The following is a 20,266-nucleotide window of genomic DNA, read 5'->3' on the forward strand; positions in this document are numbered from 1 at the left end:
GATCCATACTCCTCACAACACCACAGCGTGGCGTGGCTCTGCTGTCAAGTTTCAAACGTTCACCGTCTCTGCAGACACGGCATCCACCACACAGGAAGATCCAGGGGAGATGCTGAGACTCCACTGAACTGAACCGGACGGAAAACTGCGCTCTGACAGAGCTGACTGCTCTGACAGAGCCCCGCCCTGTTCCCTCATGTCTGCTGGTTAAAGGATACTGCCCTCTTTGCTGGGTTCTTGAACACTCTCCATTCCCGGAAGAGCAGCTGCCACACGCCGGAACAGCTGGAAAAAAAAACCATCATAGTTTGAAGAAAAGCTGCATTCTGCAGGAAAAAAACCCTCCAATACGACAAACTCTGTCTGTGGGATACTTCAGGTTCTTTATAATTCATGTGCATCTACTTCAATAAAACAATTTTCACTTGGTTATTATGGGATGTTGTATGTAGAACGTTGGGAACATCAATGAATTTGAAGGCTGTTACAGACAGGAGGAAGGACAGAGGCGCTTCACCTCCTGGTTTCACTAATGTTTCCTGTAAAATCATCAATTTGAGTTTTTATAATGTCTAAACACTTTATTTGAAAGGAAATCATAGAAACGCTTTTCTACTTTATCAAAACAACCTGAATAAAAGTCTCCATTACTGTGGGACTGGGAAGAGCCTCTGAGGCAGGCAGTTTTCCTGACCTCTAAAGGGTTAAGCTGCAGAAGGCAAACCAGGAATCAGAGGAAAAGAGCCCAGCTGTGTAAATACTGAACCTTTTACCATGAACCTATGATCCCACTCCATAAAACGAACAACATCCCTTCATTTCTTGCTGGTGTTTGTCTAAACTAAGGTCTTTTCTGCCAGTAGGTGGCTGTCGGAACAGACATGCTCTGGATTCGCTCCTGAAACCTCAAAGTACTTAGAGCTGAGAGGAGAGTTTCCATCCCCAGAGATGTCACTGCACAGTGCTGTGAAAACATCAGCGGTGTGCTGGTGAAGAGCAGCAGAGAATCTGGAAATACAGCGACACACAGGACAGCAGGGATGACCCCTTTAGTTGAGCAATCAGCTATTGGGTTTTAGAACTGATGGGATGTTTTGTACATTTGTGAAGCCTGTAGGGACAACTGTGTTGTACCATTGAGCTATACAAATAATTGAATAGAAGAGGCAGGAGTCCGACTTCCGCCTGTCTCTGCTGTGTGCAGCTGAAGAAAGGCCTGGTCTGTCTGCGGGACTGCCAGGCGCCGGCCGCAGCCCTTCAGCTCTCCGCCTCTGAACTGATCCCAACGACAGACAGCATCTGCTCCCAAACAGATGGGAGTTTGTGAAAACGGAAGCAGGAAAAGGTTGATCAAAAAGTGATCGTGTGACCGGGATCAGAAAGCCTCCAGCTTCCAGCCGTACAGGAAGGTGAGGAACAAGCCACAGCGGGAAACTGTCCCACTCAGCAAAGTTCAGTCTGAGGCTGGTTCCTGCACACAAACGTGCTGTGAGAAGGTTCCATCCTCATCTTCATCACTTTCACAGGCATAGCGTGACTAAAACAGTAGAACAGTGTGATCTTTCCTCCTAACAGATGTTGGTAAATGGTAAATGGCGTATACTTATATAGCGCTTTCTACCTTCTTACGAAGGCCCAAAGCGCTTTACAGTCACAGTCCCATTCACCCACGCACACACACATTCACACACACATTCACACACTGGCGGCGGCTCCGCTGCCGAACACTGGCGCCAACCTCCCACCAGAGGCAAGGTGGGGTTCAGTGTCTTGCCCAAGGACACTTCGACACATGGGCGTGCAAGGCGGGAATCGAACCTGCAATCTTATGATCATGGGTCGACCGCCCTACCGCTGCTCCACGGCCGCCCCACATGTTGGGTTGGTGCAGCCTGCAGGTTCTCTCTGCTGACTCGGCACATCAGAGGGGCGCCTCATGACAGAGCCGCTTTGAGACGAGCTTCTAGAGACAACACTCTTCAACCCGACCTGCACCCTAAAGGAGAAGTGGATCCTTCCTCACCTGCTTGACGTTGTACCCCGTCTTGGCACTGGTCTCTATGAACATGACGCTCAGCTCTTTGGCCCTCTGCTCGCCCTCCTCGATGGTGATTTGCCTGCAGACAGAAGGTCCTCAACATCAAACCCAGCAGACTCAGCGGCTCGTGAGTGTGAACCCAAACCCCCACATGCTCACGCTGCTGGAGGGAACACAGCAGGCTTAATCGAGGGAAAATGAATCCTTTCTATTCAGTGAGAAATGAACAACAGCTCATTGGCATCTCATTTCAATGACGCTGGCAGTGATTGGCTCATGCTGGGACCTGAATGACCAGCGCTGGTGCCTTCACAGGTCACCAACAAGGTTTCCCCGGAGACCAGAGAAACCACAGCCCTGTTCTTCTGAGCTTCTCCTTTGGTGGGAAAGCAGCAGGTGTGTTTCCAACCAAACGTCAGCTGAACGCAGCACTGCTGTCCCCATTCTGGGACTATAGGAACCAATACAAGGATGGCATTGGTCCTGATGGACGATTCAAAGTCCAGAGGACGAGACGTCACCGGGATGAAAGAGTAGCTTCATCAACATTACATTTGGACTCTGATGAAGACGTCCGTTGAAACATGTCAGGTATGTGAAAAACACAACCTGATAACAGAAGAACCTTAGAAGTCAGTTAATAATACCGACAACTATCAACTCACTAATTACATTTGGTTCCTTTCACTTCTGACATGAAGCTCAGGGCAAAGTGTTGGATAAATGTGTGATTCAAACACCTGACCAGTTCCAGGGGACAATAAGACATGGATCCTAGCTGAAACAAAGAGAGGCTTAAAACAGGCAAGAAAGAGAATCTAAACCCTAAAAACGGCAGAAGATCTTAACATCCGTAATACCAAAGGTTACTGAATCGCTCTTGTTTGGATTTTCCCTTTGACATGTGTGAAGTCTGCTGTAGGATTCTCCATCCTGGTTATCACTGAATTCGTGGTTTCGTGGCTGCAAAGACCAGATTGTTTTCTCACAGCTGGAAAAATGGCTGCACCTTTGGGCAAAAATCTGAGCCTCGCCCATCCAAAAACTAACCAAAACACCTGAAAATGAAATCCGGTGGTGTAAGAATTTCACCTTCGGATGGGATATTTGTCTTTCCAGCAGATCTGGTATAATCGTTCCACAGCTAAAAATAATAACCTATTCAAATCAGCGCTTGAATCCCCCACTCTCTCCCTTTTATTCTCTTCCACCCCCCCTCACATTCTTCCCTTCTCCCTCCCCAAACAAACCAAATGTAACAAATAAATAAATAAATAAAAAAGCGGGGTTTATTTAAATTTACACTCTGGTTTTTAGAAGTTCTATAACCTTTTTTTGTAGTTAAACCTGTTCAACACAAAAGGCCTTCCGCTCTAATCTGTTAGCTCGGTTGTTGGACAGAACAAGTAAAAAAAATAGACAATGAATTTTGGGCATAGGGAACAAGGAATAACCAGCCTGGATGAGTTTGGAACCGGTTCTGCTCTACTGAGGCGTCCTGCAGGATGAAGCTCACTCTGGGCTCAGACAAACCCAGAGCTTCAGCTCCTTCCTCTGTAAAGGCTCCAACAGGACAGTGGGAGCTTCTCCTGAACACTTTTAAATAAACAAATCCTCCATACACTAATTTAGCTTTCTTTTATTTCTAAAATCTTAATATTAAAAACAACGTTAAAAGGGTTCAGCAACAGAAGGTTTGTCTTCTCTAAACCTGCTTCCCTGCAGCCACTGCACCAGCATCACAGCACCCACACTCAACGCCACATTCTCACCAAGGACGTCACTGTGACTCATGTGGCGTTCCTTTGAAGGAACTGAAAACATGCTGATTATTGAGATTTATTAGACTGAATGGTTCAGATTTCAGAGCTCAAGTACGTAGATGTCACTGAAAGCTGCTGCTCTGAATCCATTAGCAGCAGCAACATGGCTCATTTCATCTAAAGAAACCAATTGAGGAGAAGACGGCGAGGCTCTGTCAATGCAGTAAACAGCTTTTATTACATGCCAGCTGCACATTTCCTGGGGCTTTAACTTCAAGAGCACAATAAAACCCCAATAATCTAATTGTTCTGAAATTTAATGAGAAAGATTCAAAAGTTTTAAAGCGTCTGCACTCCTGCTAGATATTTCATATCAGACTCTGTTAAATCTGCTTATCCTTTCAGTTTCTGCTCAGTTTTGTTTAAGCTTTATTTTTCGCCTGCTGGTGTGTGCAGAGAGGTCCAGTGAGACGTGGCAGAAAGTGCCGTCGGCAGCGTTTTCAGTCACCGACAGTCTGCAGACGAGCAGCAGCGGAGTCTCTGCAGCTGTAACCCGCTCCCTCTGGATGGGAAATGAATGCAGACTGTCACAATGAAATGAGCAGCCATGCAGTGATGAATGGCAGCCACTGTGGCTGCTTATTTAACAGGAAACATGCACAGATGAAGCGCAGGTCCAGCTTTTGTCGAGTCTCAGCAGCAACGCCGTGACACATGGATCCACAACCTTCCTCCTATTTGAGGGCAAAGCTTCTTTAATCAGGACAGTGAACATGTCACATGCAGATCATACTGCATAATATATTCCTGTGACATTTTATCCTCAAACATTTATTTTAGAACAAGCCATAAGGCTTATTTACCAGCCACTCAAGTCCAGTTTACATCAAAGTTTTCAGAGTTCCTAAACTTTCTGCAGAGGAGTCATGAACTCATCAGAAAATACTAGAAGTATTTCTTTGCTGGTTCCAATGCTGTTGTTGAAAATAGCAGGTATAAGTTATGCAGGTCTGAGGCTGAACAAGCCTTTCCCAGAGCATGAACCGAGTCCACATTAACCGGTCAAAGCAGAGCATCTTAATGGCAGTCCTACTCAGAGTGAATCCTGGTCTTTGCTCACAGAGACATCATGAACACTGGGGATAACTTTCTAAAACACTCATGCTTCAAATACGACAACTCTCTTCCCAAAAGCAAAATAGAACTTTATTGATCTCACAACAGCGACATTGAATTGTTATCATAGCACAATAAAAAAACAGCAAATGATAAATAAAATCAACACTAAAAGTCCCCATCTGATCAAATACAAGTTTTTCAAAAGTATGGAACACTTTGAGGCACAGCTTTGGATGGCAAACAGTTGACCCCACAGGTCAGATAACAGCTGACCCCACAGGTCAGATAACAGCTGACCCCACAGGTCAGGTAACAGCTGACCCCACAGGTCAGATAACAGCTGACCCCACAGGTCAGGTAACAGCTGACCCCACAGGTCAGGTAACAGCTGACCCCACAGGTCAGGTAACAGCTGACCCCACAGGTCAGATAAAGCTGACCCCACAGGTCAGATAACAGCTGACCCCACAGGTCAGGTAACAGCTGACCCCAAATGTCAGATAACAGCTGACCCCACAGGTCAGGTAACAGCTGACCCCAAATGTCAGATAACAGCTGACCCCACAGGTCAGGTAACAGCTGACCCCAAATGTCAGATAACAGCTGACCCCACAGGTCAGGTAACAGCTGACCCCAAGGTCAGATAACAGCTGACCCCACAGGTCAGATAACAGCTGACCCCAAATGTCAGATAACAGCTGACCCCACAGGTCAGATAACAGCTGACCCCACAGGTCAGGTAACAGCTGACCCCACAGGTCAGGTAACAGCTGACCCCAAATGTCAGATAACAGCTGACCCCACAGGTCAGATAACAGCTGACCCCAAATGTCAGATAACAGCTGACCCCACAGGTCAGGTAACAGCTGACCCCACAGGTCAGATAACAGCTGACCCCACAGGTCAGATAACAGCTGACCCCACAGGTCAGATAACAGCTGACCCCACAGGTCAGATAACAGCTGACCCCACAGGTCAGGTAACAGCTGACCCCAAATGTCAGATAACAGCTGACCCCACAGGTCAGGTAACAGCTGACCCCACAGGTCAGGTAACAGCTGACCCCAAATGTCAGATAACAGCTGACCCCACAGGTCAGGTAACAGCTGACCCCAAATGTCAGATAACAGCTGACCCCACAGGTCAGGTAACAGCTGACCCCAAATGTCAGATAACAGCTGACCCCACAGGTCAGGTAACAGCTGACCCCAAGGTCAGATAACAGCTGACCCCACAGGTCAGATAACAGCTGACCCCAAATGTCAGATAACAGCTGACCCCACAGGTCAGATAACAGCTGACCCCAAATGTCAGATAACAGCTGACCCCACAGGTCAGATAACAGCTGACCCCACAGGTCAGGTAACAGCTGACCCCACAGGTCAGGTAACAGCTGACCCCACAGGTCAGATAACAGCTGACCCCACAGGTCAGATAACAGCTGACCCCAAATGTCAGATAACAGCTGACCCCACAGGTCAGATAACAGCTGACCCCAAAGGTCAGGTAACAGCTGACCCCAAATGTCAGATAACAGCTGACCCCAAAGGTCAGGTAACAGCTGACCTCACAGGTCAGATAACAGCTGACCCCACAGGTCAGGTAACAGCTGACCCCAAATGTCAGATAACAGCTGACCCCAAAGGTCAGGTAACAGCTGACCTCACAGGTCAGATAACAGCTGACCCCACAGGTCAGGTAACAGCTGACCCCAAATGTCAGATAACAGCTGACCCCAAATGTCAGATAACAGCTGACCCCACAGGTCAGATAACAGCTGACCCCACAGGTCAGGTAACAGCTGACCCCAAAGGTCAGGTAAAAGCTGACCCCACAGGTCAGGTAACAGCTGACCCCAAAGGTCAGGTAACAGCTGACCCCACTGATATCACTGATGTTTCCACTGCTGAAGACATACCTTTTATCTGCCAGGTCCGTTTTATTGCCAACAAGCATGATGATGACATCACTTCCCCTCTCTGTTCGTACATCGTCAATCCACTTTGCCGTCTGCTGGAATGAATTGACATCTGAGGGAAGTAGGAGGAGTTAGTCTTTTAGGATGCTCGCACAGCTTCAGCTGTTGACATGCTGTCCTGTTGTCTTCATGAGGAGGACGGGGAATGTTCTCACTCCAATGCCTTGAAGTTGGGTCATAGCAACTGGACCTAAAGTATCTTTCCTTAAAATGTTTCACAGGTTCACCAAGCTGTGAAACGTTTCAAAGTAGAGATCTTAAGTCCAGTTGCTAAGAATCAGCTTCAATACCCTTCCTGAGGAGGAGTTGATCAATGTGAGCAGCCTTACACAGCCTGCACTGATGGTCAGTAATCTGTAGTGATGATCTCATCTCTCTCCTCCCGTCTCTCTGACCTGGCGTCATTGAGAATGCTGGGAAGGCAGGCCCAGCTTTGCTATGAGCCGAGACTCTGACTTTTTCACAAAGAGAGATCCGTCTTTGTAATTATGTTGTCTTTGACTTGACTGGCTGAAACAGTGAAACGGCATCAACCTTCTCCAGGATTTTTGAGAGCAAGGGTAACCCAGTAATGGGCCTAAAGTTGGCTAAGTCAGAGTTGTCCAGGTTATCAGAGGTTTAAAAACAGCACATTTGAAACTAGCAGGTACCACACCCGTAGACAGAATGGTGTTAATAATGGGGAGAATCGTCAGCTCTAGAAAGCCTGATGGCGTCTTCTAGAAAAGACAGTCCCAGGCTCAAAAGACTGGTGCACAGCTAGGTCAGAGCCGGGTGATTCCATAACAACTTCTGATGTTAGCAACCTTCTGAAGACTTTTTTTTTTAAGTCCTTACACAATTCAGAGGAAACTGAGCTGACATGTTGTCCTAGACGTCCACATACATGTTTGTATTCGTAACAAAGGAAGGAATGAGTTGCAAATGTCATGAAAGGCACTAACTTGTGATATCGTACACCACCACGGCCACAGTGGAGTCTCGTATATAACTGGGGATGAGGCTCCTGAAGCGCTCCTGTCCGGCCGTGTCCCAGAGCTGTAACCTCACCTGGGGTTCAGAGAGAGACAGCTGACGAGGGAAGATGATTCAAACGGTCAGAGAGCCCGGAAACAAGAGGCTCCCTACAAACATGCACAGCTCTGATTCACTGAAGAAAAAAAAACAATTATCTGCTTTTGAAAACCTTACAGATCAATACAAATGACAACAAGACACAGATTGAAGGGTTTTTAGCATAAAAGGCTGGTGGTTAACACTGCCCAGCTGTATAGACACAACCAAAGTTTCAATGAAGATAGATGTAACTTTAGCATCTATAACAGCAGTAGATCTGATCCTTACCGTGCGATCTTCCAGATACATGGTTTTCGACAGGAAGTCGATTCCGATTGTAGCCTGTTAACAGAAACAAAGATTTCGTATGGTAAATGGTGTATACTTGTCCACCGCTTTTCTACCTTCCTCGAAGACCCAAAGTGCTCTACAGTCACAGTCCCATTCACACACTGGTGGCGGCTCCGCTGCCAAACACTAGCGCCAACCTCCCACCAGAGGCAAGGTGGGGTTCAGTGTCTTGCCCAAGGACACTTTGACACATGGGTGTGCAAGGCGGGAATCAAACCTGAATCTTACGGTCAGGGGACGATAACACAGATCAACATCCGTGCACAGACTGAGCACCAGAAGAAACGTGATAATTCATTACTGGATTTTAAACAGTTTTACTTTCAAATTGGATTCTAAAGGAAGACCATCTGAAGGATCAGTCGGTCAGAGGAAGTGATGGAGTGGCGTCCACGCTGTCATGAGGCCGATGGTGGAGCGCTTCTCTTCCAGGGATGTTTACTTCCTGCATCAAAGCCCACACAGCTATCCGCTGAGCTGCCCTGCCACCACACCATCAGCTGCTCCGCCTCGCAACAGCCCAGACCGGCAAATCAATGCTGAACTGCACGTCTTCATTTGTCGCTCCTTAAGACTGTTTGGAGTCTAAAATAACCTCAAGGTCAAAAAGGTCACTCAAAACCTTCAGTGATACTGGCTCTCCATGGGTGGAGATGGAAAAACTGTCCTTCAAACCTCTATCAGTAAAGAGGTCATTTGGGATCACATGGGGGGCACCACTTCCATTATCCAACCCCCGTACAGTTCATAATTCAGTTGTGTGGGATTCCATCAAAATAAGTCATCAATTCGGGAAATGTTTTGGTTATTTAGGAATGAGTTTCTTTACCCCAATAGCATCGAATCCTTCTTTTCCACCCTCCTTGTCAGATGCCACTTTTCAAAGATGGCATCAAGAGGGTCTGAAGTATTTTAACAATTTAGTTATCAGCAACCAGTTCACGTCTTTTCAACAACTGTCCAGCAGGCATAATGTGCCAACACCACATTTTTTAGAAACTTACAGCCGCTTCATCTTATTATGGTTTTCCAAGCAGAATGTCTCCGATGACGTTGTCACATTTAACCCAACTTGAAAGAAGTCCATCAACAAAATGCTTAACATGTTTCCATACATGTCTCCCTCCAGGAAAACCGTTAAAACCTTTTGGGAAAATCACTATAATTAAATCACTACAAAAGACACAAATAGGGACAAAATCATGACAAAGATGCATTCATCTTCAATGGGTGCGAGACATTGTCTCATACAGTTCACCTCCGTAAATGCAAACTGGCTAAAATGTATCCACAAGTCGATCCTATATGTGACAGATGTCAATCATGGCCACCTTAATTCACATGATTAGGTACTGCACTAAAATACGCCGTTTTGGAGGGATGCGTGTGAGATTTATTTGGATCTTTGGGACAAGAATAACGGCAGACCCTCTCATGCTTTTGTGTAGGATTAGTGATGAAGGGGTACCTTTGCCTTCTGGGGGATTTTTTGGAAGGACCACAGTATCACATTGGATTGAAGATGTCTTATTTCACTTCAAACTTGAGAAAAGCAGGAACACACAGAGGTTCAGAACGGGAATTTGACTTAGTATGGAAGAGCTGTTTGACTTTTTTCACGTATCCGTTGAACAGAATGACTTTCTGTCTCGGCTGGTTTTGCATTATTAGAATTTTTTGTTCCGTTTTGTTTTGTGTTTTTTCAGGCTGTTTTTTCTCTTATATTTTACTCTCTTGTTACTCATTTTCGTAGTATCTCCTGACATTATGTGTTTTTTATGTCTCCTTAACACACTTACATATATATACATGTAAACATATCATAATGCTATACTACGATCATAATCTGAGCAATTGTTGACAGCAGGAAGGGGGGGGGTGTCATTGTTTGTCTTGTTTGTGTCATTATGTGAAAAATACAATAATTAAACACAAAATGGGTTCCTTTAAAAGAATAAACAACCTGATGGTGAAATCTAGTCAGAGTCTGTCAGTTCAGACGTTTATTTGGACCGACAGCAGAGGGGTCCTCTGTTATGAGACTGATTTAAAGGCAGGCTGGAGCGAGGAGGTGGACGGTCTGCAGCCGCACCTTTGACCCCTGACCTCTGCCTGACAAACCTAAAAGATCGGACATTTTGAAAGCTCCTTCATAAAACATACTCACATTAAGTATAGACTAGCGCCACAATTACTCCACATCTTTGCTGAGTCTGAACCAGCAGCGCGTCCACCTCCCTCTGTGACAGGACAGAGCATCAGCAGCTCGCTCACGCGCCGGTTTCCTTGACAATGCCAGCTACCACACTGGACTGACTCAAAGAGTCTGGCACAGAGACAGGAAGTCATTTAAAGGCTCCCTTCAGAAGATCCAGCAAAGCAGACGTGAAAATAAGCTGCCACTGTGTCTTAAGATCCATCAGGAACTGACCTAATACAAACACGTTCTGTACTTTACCAGAGCAAAACCGGAAATTTTACACGTGCAACTGCAAATGCCTCCAAAATAAAATGCACTTTATGTTTGCCACAAAAATTATCATATGCTTTGTGCAGCTGTGATTGATAATAGACAGCTTTGGGTTACAAATAAGAATCGTAAACCTTAATTGACAAGAGAAGTAATAATTAATCTAGAAAGTGAAACTGAAATGAGACCAGTTGTCTTCAGTAGCAGAAGGTGTTTTCAATTCTGTAGAAGTCTTCCTTCCAAAGACAGCAAAACAGAAACACCTCTAAATGTCAATGTAAAAAATTTGAAATAGTGCACATATGGATATAAGACCGAGCACAGTTCATGGCCTTCTGTGGGTGACTGAAGCGTGCTTGTTCCAAAAACAATCGAGGTCTTTTAGTTTAACCTCAACATTTCTCCCTCATTTGTTTCAATAGATTAAAGCACAATACATTTACTACACAACATTCAAAGTCAGAAGGAGAAGCTTGCTCCTGCTAACACAGAACACTGGGACTTCTATTCACTTTGCTCAGATGTTGCATCCTGAATAGATTTGAAATCTTCTGCTTGTACAGAGTCTTAATTCACCGGACATTTCAACCCAAAGACATTTACCAAACAGAAAGGTATTTAAAGTTTTGTTCTGAAAAAAAATGAGTAAAAAGCAAGGAAGGAAGAATATTTAGTTCTCTTTCAATACAATTTTTTACTGCTTTTACTAAAAAAGTGTGGTTACTATGGATACACTACATGGGTGGATTTTTGTAAAACCACACATTATGATTAACTTCCTTGACAGATGCTTGAAACTGAGCCTTTTTGAATCTAAGTTTGTCCACAACGTTTCAAAAGTGAAGCAGATCTTTTCCGCAGAGACGATCAGATGTTTGCTACATGTCAACCCGATGGAAATGTCTTAGCCTGAAGTCTCAGCAGATTCTCACGTCAGCTCTAGTGACAGAAAAGAAAGAAACTGAAGAGAGAAAGCCTTCTCTCCAACAGCAGAGTTTCTCTCCAGCCGGATGGACCTCGAGTCACGTCATGCAGACTTTTGCTCACAGCAGCAGCAGCTTCTTCACAGACAAAAACCCTTTCATCTGCAGTTTACTGCCAGTCATGGAGCTGATCTACAATCAGGCGTCCCTTCCTCACTGCACAGGCTGTTGCAATCACAGATCGCACTTCTCTGGACAGCAGCAGGCAAATGCAGAACACACACTTTACTGATCTCACAACAGAAACGGCCTCCGTTGCTCAGTAATGTCAAACAATTACAACAATCCTCATGATGTTGATTCTTTAAAACAAAGATCAGATTTGTGATTATTTTTTCTTACAAATGTGATTAAAATCCAGGACTGTTGTGTTGCAGCCGTGAAGCCGGTCTGACAAAGTAATCCAGTCCTGACCAAATGATAAATACAACTAAAAGTAATCAATGCTCTACAATTAGCTGCAGTGTGAACTGATGTTAACGGATTTTTCCATATTTTATTAATAAAAATGTAAAAAAAGAAAATTTGTTCTAAGTAATAAAACGTCCAATATTTCTTCTAGATTTCAATTATTTTCCATATCATGCAGTTTCACAAATTTTTGATTTAGCTGCAGAAAATGTGTGCAAGTCCCGACCTGACCTTTGCACCACACACACTTCAAGGGATGATCTGATCACATTGCAACCGCACCAATATTTTCAAGGTACCTCCAGATCCCACCTGCACTACAATCTATCCACGACTGTATCCACAGACTACTGCCAAGACTCCCTCCCCCCCCCCCCCCCCCCCCCCCCCCCCCGTTTAAAAAAAATAAATCATAGCCCTGACCTGAACCCTACACCTAACCCCTACCACAAGCTGGGGAAAGTATGGTGCACTGGGGTTCTGTCCTCTCCTCTCCTCCTCTTCTCTATTCTTGATGATTTATTTCTCCATGCCTCTGTTTGGTGCAGTGCGATTCATGTCTGTCTCTCTGTCCCAATGCCCACAGAGGGGAATGGGAGTGTAAAGTTTTAAAGCATTGTCTTTATATTTGTTTAGGAAATATCATTTGGATGAATGTTTTATTATTAAGCATCTCAGTTAAAAAGAGTTTATTTTAAATGAAGTTGAAGTTTTTCCAAATAAGACGTTTATTTTGACAGAGCCATCAGCTTACATCACTTCCTGTTAAAAGTCTTCCGGCCTTTTCTTGGCTCTTCCTGCAGGCATGACAGAGCCTTTGTGACAGTTCTGAGCTTAATCCATGGCCATCCACTATCATCAGAGAGGCCTTGCTGTAAGTTTACCCAGTTAAATTTCAGAATGTTAAGAATTTCTACAATTTGTTGTTAGATTGACATATTTTGGAGAGGTTTTAATTTTTAAAGAGATACTCACAAAAAGATAAAGCTTTATTGATAACTGTACATAGAAACATGTTGTAAGGTTACAGACAGAATGTACTTTGTGATATTTGTTGCAGTTTTCACCAAACGTTATTGAAGTAAACGGTGAATCTTACGACTGTCTCTTCATTCAACACTGTTTAACTTGATGTTTAGTCAGCAGTTTGACACGCTCAACGAGAACTTTACAGGGAGTGATTCCAGATTCTGGGCTTCTGTACTTGGCTGTGGACCTCACCTCTGGCAAGTCTCGTGCCCCCAGCCTTCCCCCCACTCATCTGGATGAAGCCCATCTGCAGCACTATTCAACACGTAGTTGTGGCGTTAGATAAGCTAATTCTTCTCTAAGAGTTCTGGTACCTCGTCTTTTTGTCCTGAGAGAGGATCCCTCCTTCATGTGGCCACCCCAGAGGTTTCTTCTTCTTTTTTTACGGAATCCGTTTTTTTTTAGGAGTTTTTCTTTACCGAGAAGGAGGGTCAAAGGGCAGGGATGCCCAGTTTATTTTTATTTTATCCAATACTTATTGAATTCTATGCCTTCTTTAGGATTCATGTTTATTACACAATCATTTGTATGAAGCCCATTGAGATGACTATTGTTGTAAATATTAGGCTATATAAATAAAATTGAATTAAGGCCCAGAGTCTGGTGGTCAGTCATGATTGACAGCTCCACCTGACCAACACTCTGCCTCTGGAGGCTCCTCAGCAGCGAGGACCACTGCTGCTGCCCGTCTCGGCTGGATGGCTGCTTGTCAGGAAACTGCTTCAGAAGCAGCTAATGTTCCTCACTGCAGGCACAGCCTCGTGCTACAAAGCTCACGCTTGATCTCATCTTTTTGATTTCACGGAACCTGTTCAGACACACAAGTCTGACACAAGAAAAACGGCGCTGGATCCAAAGATATGTATCATTTCATTAGGACAAAACCCTCCTGCAGGCTTCAGATGCATCAATTATACGCCTAGTTTACCACCAACACTGCTGTGAAGCATTGGAATGGATGCTTAAAGATTCCAGGGGCCTCATTTATAAACGTTGCGTACGCACAAAAGAAGGCGTACGCTACTCTCTACGCAATAGTTGAGATTTATAAAAAGCAAACTTGACGTGAAAATGCGCGGTCCTCAACGCAAGCTCTGACCCAGGCGTACGCACAAAAACAGGTGAAATGAGAAACGGCGACACCGTCGGCAGATGGAAGAAACACGTGAAAGTGACAGTGTGTGCCAAATCGTGCTGGCATGTGCTGTGCTACACAATGTGGCACAGCTTAAAAACGTGCCTCTACCCCCTGGCGCCGATTGCTATGATGGCCCCGACCCTGAACCCCATCCCCACGCATTTGAGCCATTTGCTGCTGCTGTGCGCCAGCGTTTGGAAGTGATGCGTCGCTTATAAAGAAAAAGAGGTGTGGAAAATATTATTTATTTAAGAATTCCCTCATCGTGCAGTTTATTTCAGTCAGGGCGATCTTGATTTCGCCCAACTCCTTGGCCACCTCTCTGATTGAACTACTGACTTCCCTCTGCATTTCAAGGACTGCATCGGTGAGGACGCGTCCACTGCTGGAGGGTTGAGAGCCGCGTGCCGTGGAGACGCTGGGGCCAGACGGCTGCTCAGCTGCAGCATCGTAACCACTGGCCCCGCTGGAACACCCAGCAACTAAAATAAAATTTTTCTATATTAATAATCTGTAATTGTGTAGCCTGCATACATGTGACTTGACTGCATTCATTTGAATTATTTCTCTTACCTGTGTCACCCTGACCCTGGCGCGTCGGCGTCCCCTCCGTTTCAGTCAGGTGACTGAGGCGGAGGAGGACGCCGATAAGGGGGACTTAATAGGCATTCCCCAATAATAGCGGCCAGTTTCTCATCAAGAGGGGTCAGCTCCGGTCCCCCCCCCCACGTGGCGGACACACTCTGCCGATGCAGCGCTAGACATTTTTTTGCCTCGACTTTGATGTCCGATCATTTCTTTCATTTCTTTTTTATTTCGGCCACGTCCGAGGTTGTGAGGCTACAGCATTTACGGCGTCTGCCACCGTTTGCCGCTCACGTGCCTTTTTGGCATTAGTAATGCCCACACTGTGCCCCAAACAACACTTTTCTCCTCTTTTCCACCTCGCCAACGATAACTTCTACTTCACATTGAGTGAAGTTACGTTTTTTTGATTTCCCCTCTGTGTGTGCCATGATTTAGCAAGCCATGAATATTAATTTGTGGGCGTTTCACGGACTATTTATGGGCAACTATGGGCGTGTCATGTAGCCGCAAAAGCTGCGCTGCATTTAGAATCGGTTGTGATTTATAAAGGGAAAGATGCGTAGGATGTGCGTGCGCACGGTTTTATAAATCCGAATATTTCTGTGCGTACGCACGTCCTATGTTTCATCCGTACGCCACTTCTGACGCAAATCCTACGCAAAGTTTTATAAATGAGGCCCCAGGAGTCCACCCAAAGAAAAGATCCGTCTCTGAGGAACAGAGAGGACAACGGTCCACGACCAAACTCAAACAACTGTCAACTCAAATTTTCCAACCACTGTGTGAAGACTGAAGGAGCTTTTTAAAAAAAACTAACGGAGGAAGTCAGCTTTAGATATTAAAAACAAACAAGGAGTGCAAGTACCTGCATCCACCTGCCGCCCCTCTCCTCTGTAGGATGTGCCGAGCATCACGCAGGAGAGCATGCAGACTTCATGAACGGGGTCATGACTGCACTCACAGAAACACCATCTGAAGAGTGGATTTTCTCCAGCTCAGCTGTATTTGTGTCCGAAATGAGTCGATCTCAACAGCAGCAGTAAAGTGTTTACATTGAGGATTTGTTTCTTTACTGAAGGCCCATTAGAGCGCAGGTAAACGGATCAAAAGAGCCGATGCTCTTTAAGCTGCGTTCACTCTGAACGTGATTAGAGTGGCAAATCCGCGTTGGCCGCCTATCTTTCACCGCACGGCGAAGTCTCTGCTCGCCGCCTATCCAAAAATGCGTTCCTGAGCTTGCAGCCGCATGTGGGAGGAGCTTCATACTAATGTTTTTAGCATGATCGCTACATGGAGCCGTGTCTGTGTTTATGCCGTTTACAATGCATGGAAAACACGGATGTTGTAGAGAGATCAGGTTTGTTTATCATGAAGAGCTCTACAAACAGCGGTTATCACCTCCCCATTCAGGTTTCATGGGATCATTCAAAGACTCTCCCCGTACCAGGAGCTTCCCTCCTGCTTCGAGAACTGCGTCTGCATAACAGCCATCGCTGCGTTTTGTGACCCAGTTTGAAGGCTCGCTGTCCCGCATTAAAGGGAAAATTTTAAAATACATAAAATTAAGGGACCTATTTTATCTTTGTCTCTATGAAAAAAAGAAAAATATCACAAAGTTCAGGAGGCCCGAGCAGGCTCCCTTCTCATCCTGCAGTGGCTCTCTGCCGGTGCAGATAGCGAGCTCAGCCGGCCCCCGGGCTGCTGGCTAGCCGGCAGACAGAGAGCCGCCGCGGAACTGACCGGCTGGCAACCTGTCCAGGGTGTTTCCCGCCTTCGCCCAACAGTAGCCGCGGCCCTCGTGGGTTAACCAAACAGACAGAAGTTCAGAACAAAAACGCTGGCATTGGATGTGTACTCTACCCACTTATCAATTCACTGAAAACAACACGTGCCCAAAGCTGAGTCCCTGATTGGCAGATCCGACCCAGCCACCAAGCCAAAATCCAGAAATTTGAACTCTGGCCATGCCGCTTAAACCACGCTGCTGCAAGGTCAGAGACTATGTAATCCCATTCTCTGCCTTCGCGGTACTACGGTGGCCCAGAAGGGTCACAACACAACACATTAACTTTATACACAACACACTAACTTTACACACAACACATTAACTTTACACACAACACATTAACTTTACACACAACACATTAACTCACAACACAACACATTAACTCACAACACAACACAATAACTCACAACACAACACATTAACTCACAACACAACACATTAACTCATGGCCCAGAAGGGTCACAACACAACACATTAACTTACCTCACAACACATTAACTCACAACGGAAGTAAAGCAGCAATAGAAGTGCTTTTATTCTGAAATTTCCACTGGGCTGAGCAGCTAACTACCTAACAGAAAGTAATGTCACAGTGAGCTGTGGAGGGAGCATGTTATTGCTACAAGAGAAGCTAGCAGCAGTGTTGCCAGAAACTTTGTCTTTACTACAGTTCTCCTTCCTCTAAACACACACAATATGAACACACACTCCTCCCTCCGCTCTGACACCCCCCTCTGTCGCTGCACGCACGCTCCTCTCCCCTCCTTTTTTCCGTTCCGTCCTGTGTGTGCATGTGTGTTGGGGACTGCACGTGCCTGTGTGAGAGGACGGAGCGGAAAAAAGGAGAGGAGAGGAGCGCGCGTGCAGCTCCCTCCACAGCTCACTGTGACATTACTTTCTGTTAGGTAGTTAGCTGCTCAGCCCAGTAGAAATTTCAGAATAAAACACTTCAATTGCTGCTTTACTTCCGTTGTGAGTTAATGTGTTGTGAGGTAAGTTAATGTGTTGTGTTGTGACCCTTCTGGGCCATGAGTTAATGTGTTGTGTTGTGAGTTAATGTGTTGTGTTGTGAGTTATTGTGTTGTGTGTTAATGTGTTGTGTTGTGAGTTATTGTGTTGTGTTGTGAGTTAATGTGTTGTGTTGTGAGTTATTGTGTTGTGTTGTGAGTTATTGTGTTGTGTTGTGAGTTATTGTGTTGTGTTGTGAGTTAATGTGTTGTGTGTAAAGTTAATCTGTTGTGTGTAAAGTTAGTGTGTTGTGTGTAAAGTTAATGTGTTGTGTGTAAAGTTAGTGTGTTGTGTATAAAGTTAATGTGTTGTGTTGTGACCCTTCTGGGCCACCGTACGGTACCTACCTGATATGTGTTGTCGAAGCTGTCATACATGAACCTTGTGATCAGAGACGTCTTTCCAACTGCAAGACAAAAGGAAAACAAAGGACAGAATTAAAGAAAAAAGGTCAAGTATGTCAGTCTGACTGGATTCCTACCCTCACGGCTCACAGCAGTTCTGGGGGCTGAAGTTACTGGGAGCTCATTAGAGTCTAGAGGTGAGCAGCAGCATTGAGACCAGAGGAAATGGCAGCGCTGTTTTGTCATAACCATGGTGCATTACAAATCCATGCACATCCTTTATTTGCTGGTGATGATGCAGGGATGAGGAACAAACATGCAAGGCAGTTGTTAGACAATGGAGAACCAACAACTGTCAGAGCAGAACATGAATGGGCCAAGTACCAGAACTCTGGTACAGCAAACAGCCACAAAGGTGATTCTTTAGGATTCAGAGAAACTCCTGATACTTCTTTTAGGGCATCAGAGGGCTGTGCTGGCAGTGCAGACTCTTCCTGGAAGGGGTTGTTCCTCAATTTGTGACGTCATAATGTGACAAACCACTCATTTTCGTGGGTAAGGACAGGCTGGTGCTTATGGAGCAGGTTTTTAGTGTAAAGCCCAATGCCTGAGTGGATCAAAATACAGCTTTGGGGTTGTTGTTTTTATGAGGAATTAACATTATTTTACACTAAAAAGAACAAAAAATTGATTTGCATGAAATAGGCCCTTTAAGACCAGTGTAACAAACAACAGTGAAATACTTTGACTTGAGATATTAGTGAATGTGAAGGATTCGAAAAAGAAAGACAGAAAAGAGCTAATGGATCTTTTTTTAGTCGGTGCTTGTTAATTCTCTTGATTTAAACTAGAGCAGATTTAGAGCATCTACTCATCTGCATATTTCCCCCACACCCACACTTCTTAGCACCCCGTGCTACCGCAACATGCACGCATTTTTTCCTGTCTGTTATTTCAAACATCTGTGTCACAACGTCATTGATTTTTATACAAAACACGTGAACTGAGATTACATCCTTTGAATAAGTAAGGACAAACCCCCCCTCAATAAAGATAACCTGTTTCATAAGTCGAAAAACAGAAACCCAGTTAGGATAGTTTTCTTTTCTTTTTTTATAACTGTCCGACAACTGAACAGACAGATGAGAGCGGAAGGCCTTTTGTGTTGGACAGGTTTTACTACAAAAAGAGGTTATGAATCTTCGGATAACCAGGGTGTAAATTTGTATGAACCCCTTTTTGTGACGTTTGTTACGATAGTTTTCTAAAAAAGATTTCAAAGCGCTGATGGCTCCGTATGAAGCGCGTGCCACAGAAATAAAACGCTTCCTTATGAGCTCGTGTTTATGGGGCGAGAACTGTAGAGCCGATAGCAGGAGGAGACACGCGGGGCGGCTTCAATAAACACTCCAGTAGTCTGGAGTGGTCTTCTGCCGGGGACTTGACCTGCCGCAGGGTAAAAAGCGACTTTCTGATGTCAGACAGATTATGGGCTCAGTGAATTTAAACACGTATGTGCAGTGACGCATGTTTCAGAAGATGTCCGATTGGCCGTTCTGCATGTCAATCAAGTCCCGTACGTCTCGGTGAGGATTTTGATTGGCCGGTGAATGTTTAGAAGTACATTTTTTTGTTATTCATCTTTGCTGGCCTGCGATCTACCCTCATGTCCTTGAAGATCGAGCGGACGACTGCGATCGACATAATGAGCACCCCTGGTTTATTAGTTCTAGCCAAACCAAAGTGTGAAATGAAAATGTAGCAGAAGAAGAAAACAAGCAATTTCTTTTTTATTCTGCAGTGTGTGCTCTCAGCAGAGAATGGGATTACAGAGGAAAAGCAGCTTATTAGGATTCAGAAGGAAAGGAAAGGAAAATTGTGTGGCACAGCCAGCTATGAACAAACTTACAGCAGAGTTAATCGCACCATGAGTTTCCTGAGTAGAGAAAGATTCAATGATGGAAACTGGATTCTGTTGAGCTAGAAAACCCACAGGTCAACTACTACAACATACGTCAATTATTTTAACAGAAAAAAGAAAGGCAAAATTCAAGAAGAAAAACATGTTTTGAATCAATTTTCACCAACAGGATACCACATCTTTTACTAAGTCCATAGATTTCCAGATATTCTTCTGTGCTGGATAATAATTTGAGTAATCAAATGTATCATGAGTGCAGTAGTCATGTATAGACTGATTCACA

General features: G+C 44.9%; 1 protein-coding gene across 6 annotated transcripts in view; it reads right to left on the bottom strand.

Annotated features, from left to right (window-relative positions):
* rab6ba (RAB6B, member RAS oncogene family a) overlaps positions 1 to 20,266 on the bottom strand; it is a 46,284-nt gene that overhangs the window by 2,762 nt on the left and 23,256 nt on the right. For 2 of the 6 annotated variants that reach the window (XR_002290104.3, XM_004067600.5), the window contains exons 2-7: positions 18,066 to 18,124; positions 8,243 to 8,296; positions 7,843 to 7,969; positions 6,839 to 6,950; positions 2,024 to 2,117; positions 219 to 285 (exon numbers count right to left, since the gene is read on the bottom strand). Coding sequence is in view for 4 of the 6 variants with exons in the window: in XM_004067600.5 (XP_004067648.1) it covers positions 219 to 285; positions 2,024 to 2,117; positions 6,839 to 6,950; positions 7,843 to 7,969; positions 8,243 to 8,296; positions 18,066 to 18,124 (513 nt within the window). In the remaining 2 variants the exon portion in view is untranslated. Of the gene's footprint in view, positions 1 to 218; positions 286 to 2,023; positions 2,118 to 6,838; positions 6,951 to 7,842; positions 7,970 to 8,242; positions 8,297 to 15,789; positions 15,963 to 18,065; positions 18,125 to 20,266 lie in introns of those variants that run through there. The other 4 variants (XR_013655457.1, XM_020702895.3, XM_004067599.5 and 1 more) reach the window with 3 other exon arrangements.

The sequence above is a fragment of the Oryzias latipes genome, chromosome 4 (genome assembly GCF_053564925.1).
Source record: "Oryzias latipes strain Hd-rR chromosome 4, Olatipes_Hd-rR_3.1".
NCBI classification, from domain to species: domain Eukaryota; kingdom Metazoa; phylum Chordata; class Actinopteri; order Beloniformes; family Adrianichthyidae; genus Oryzias; species Oryzias latipes.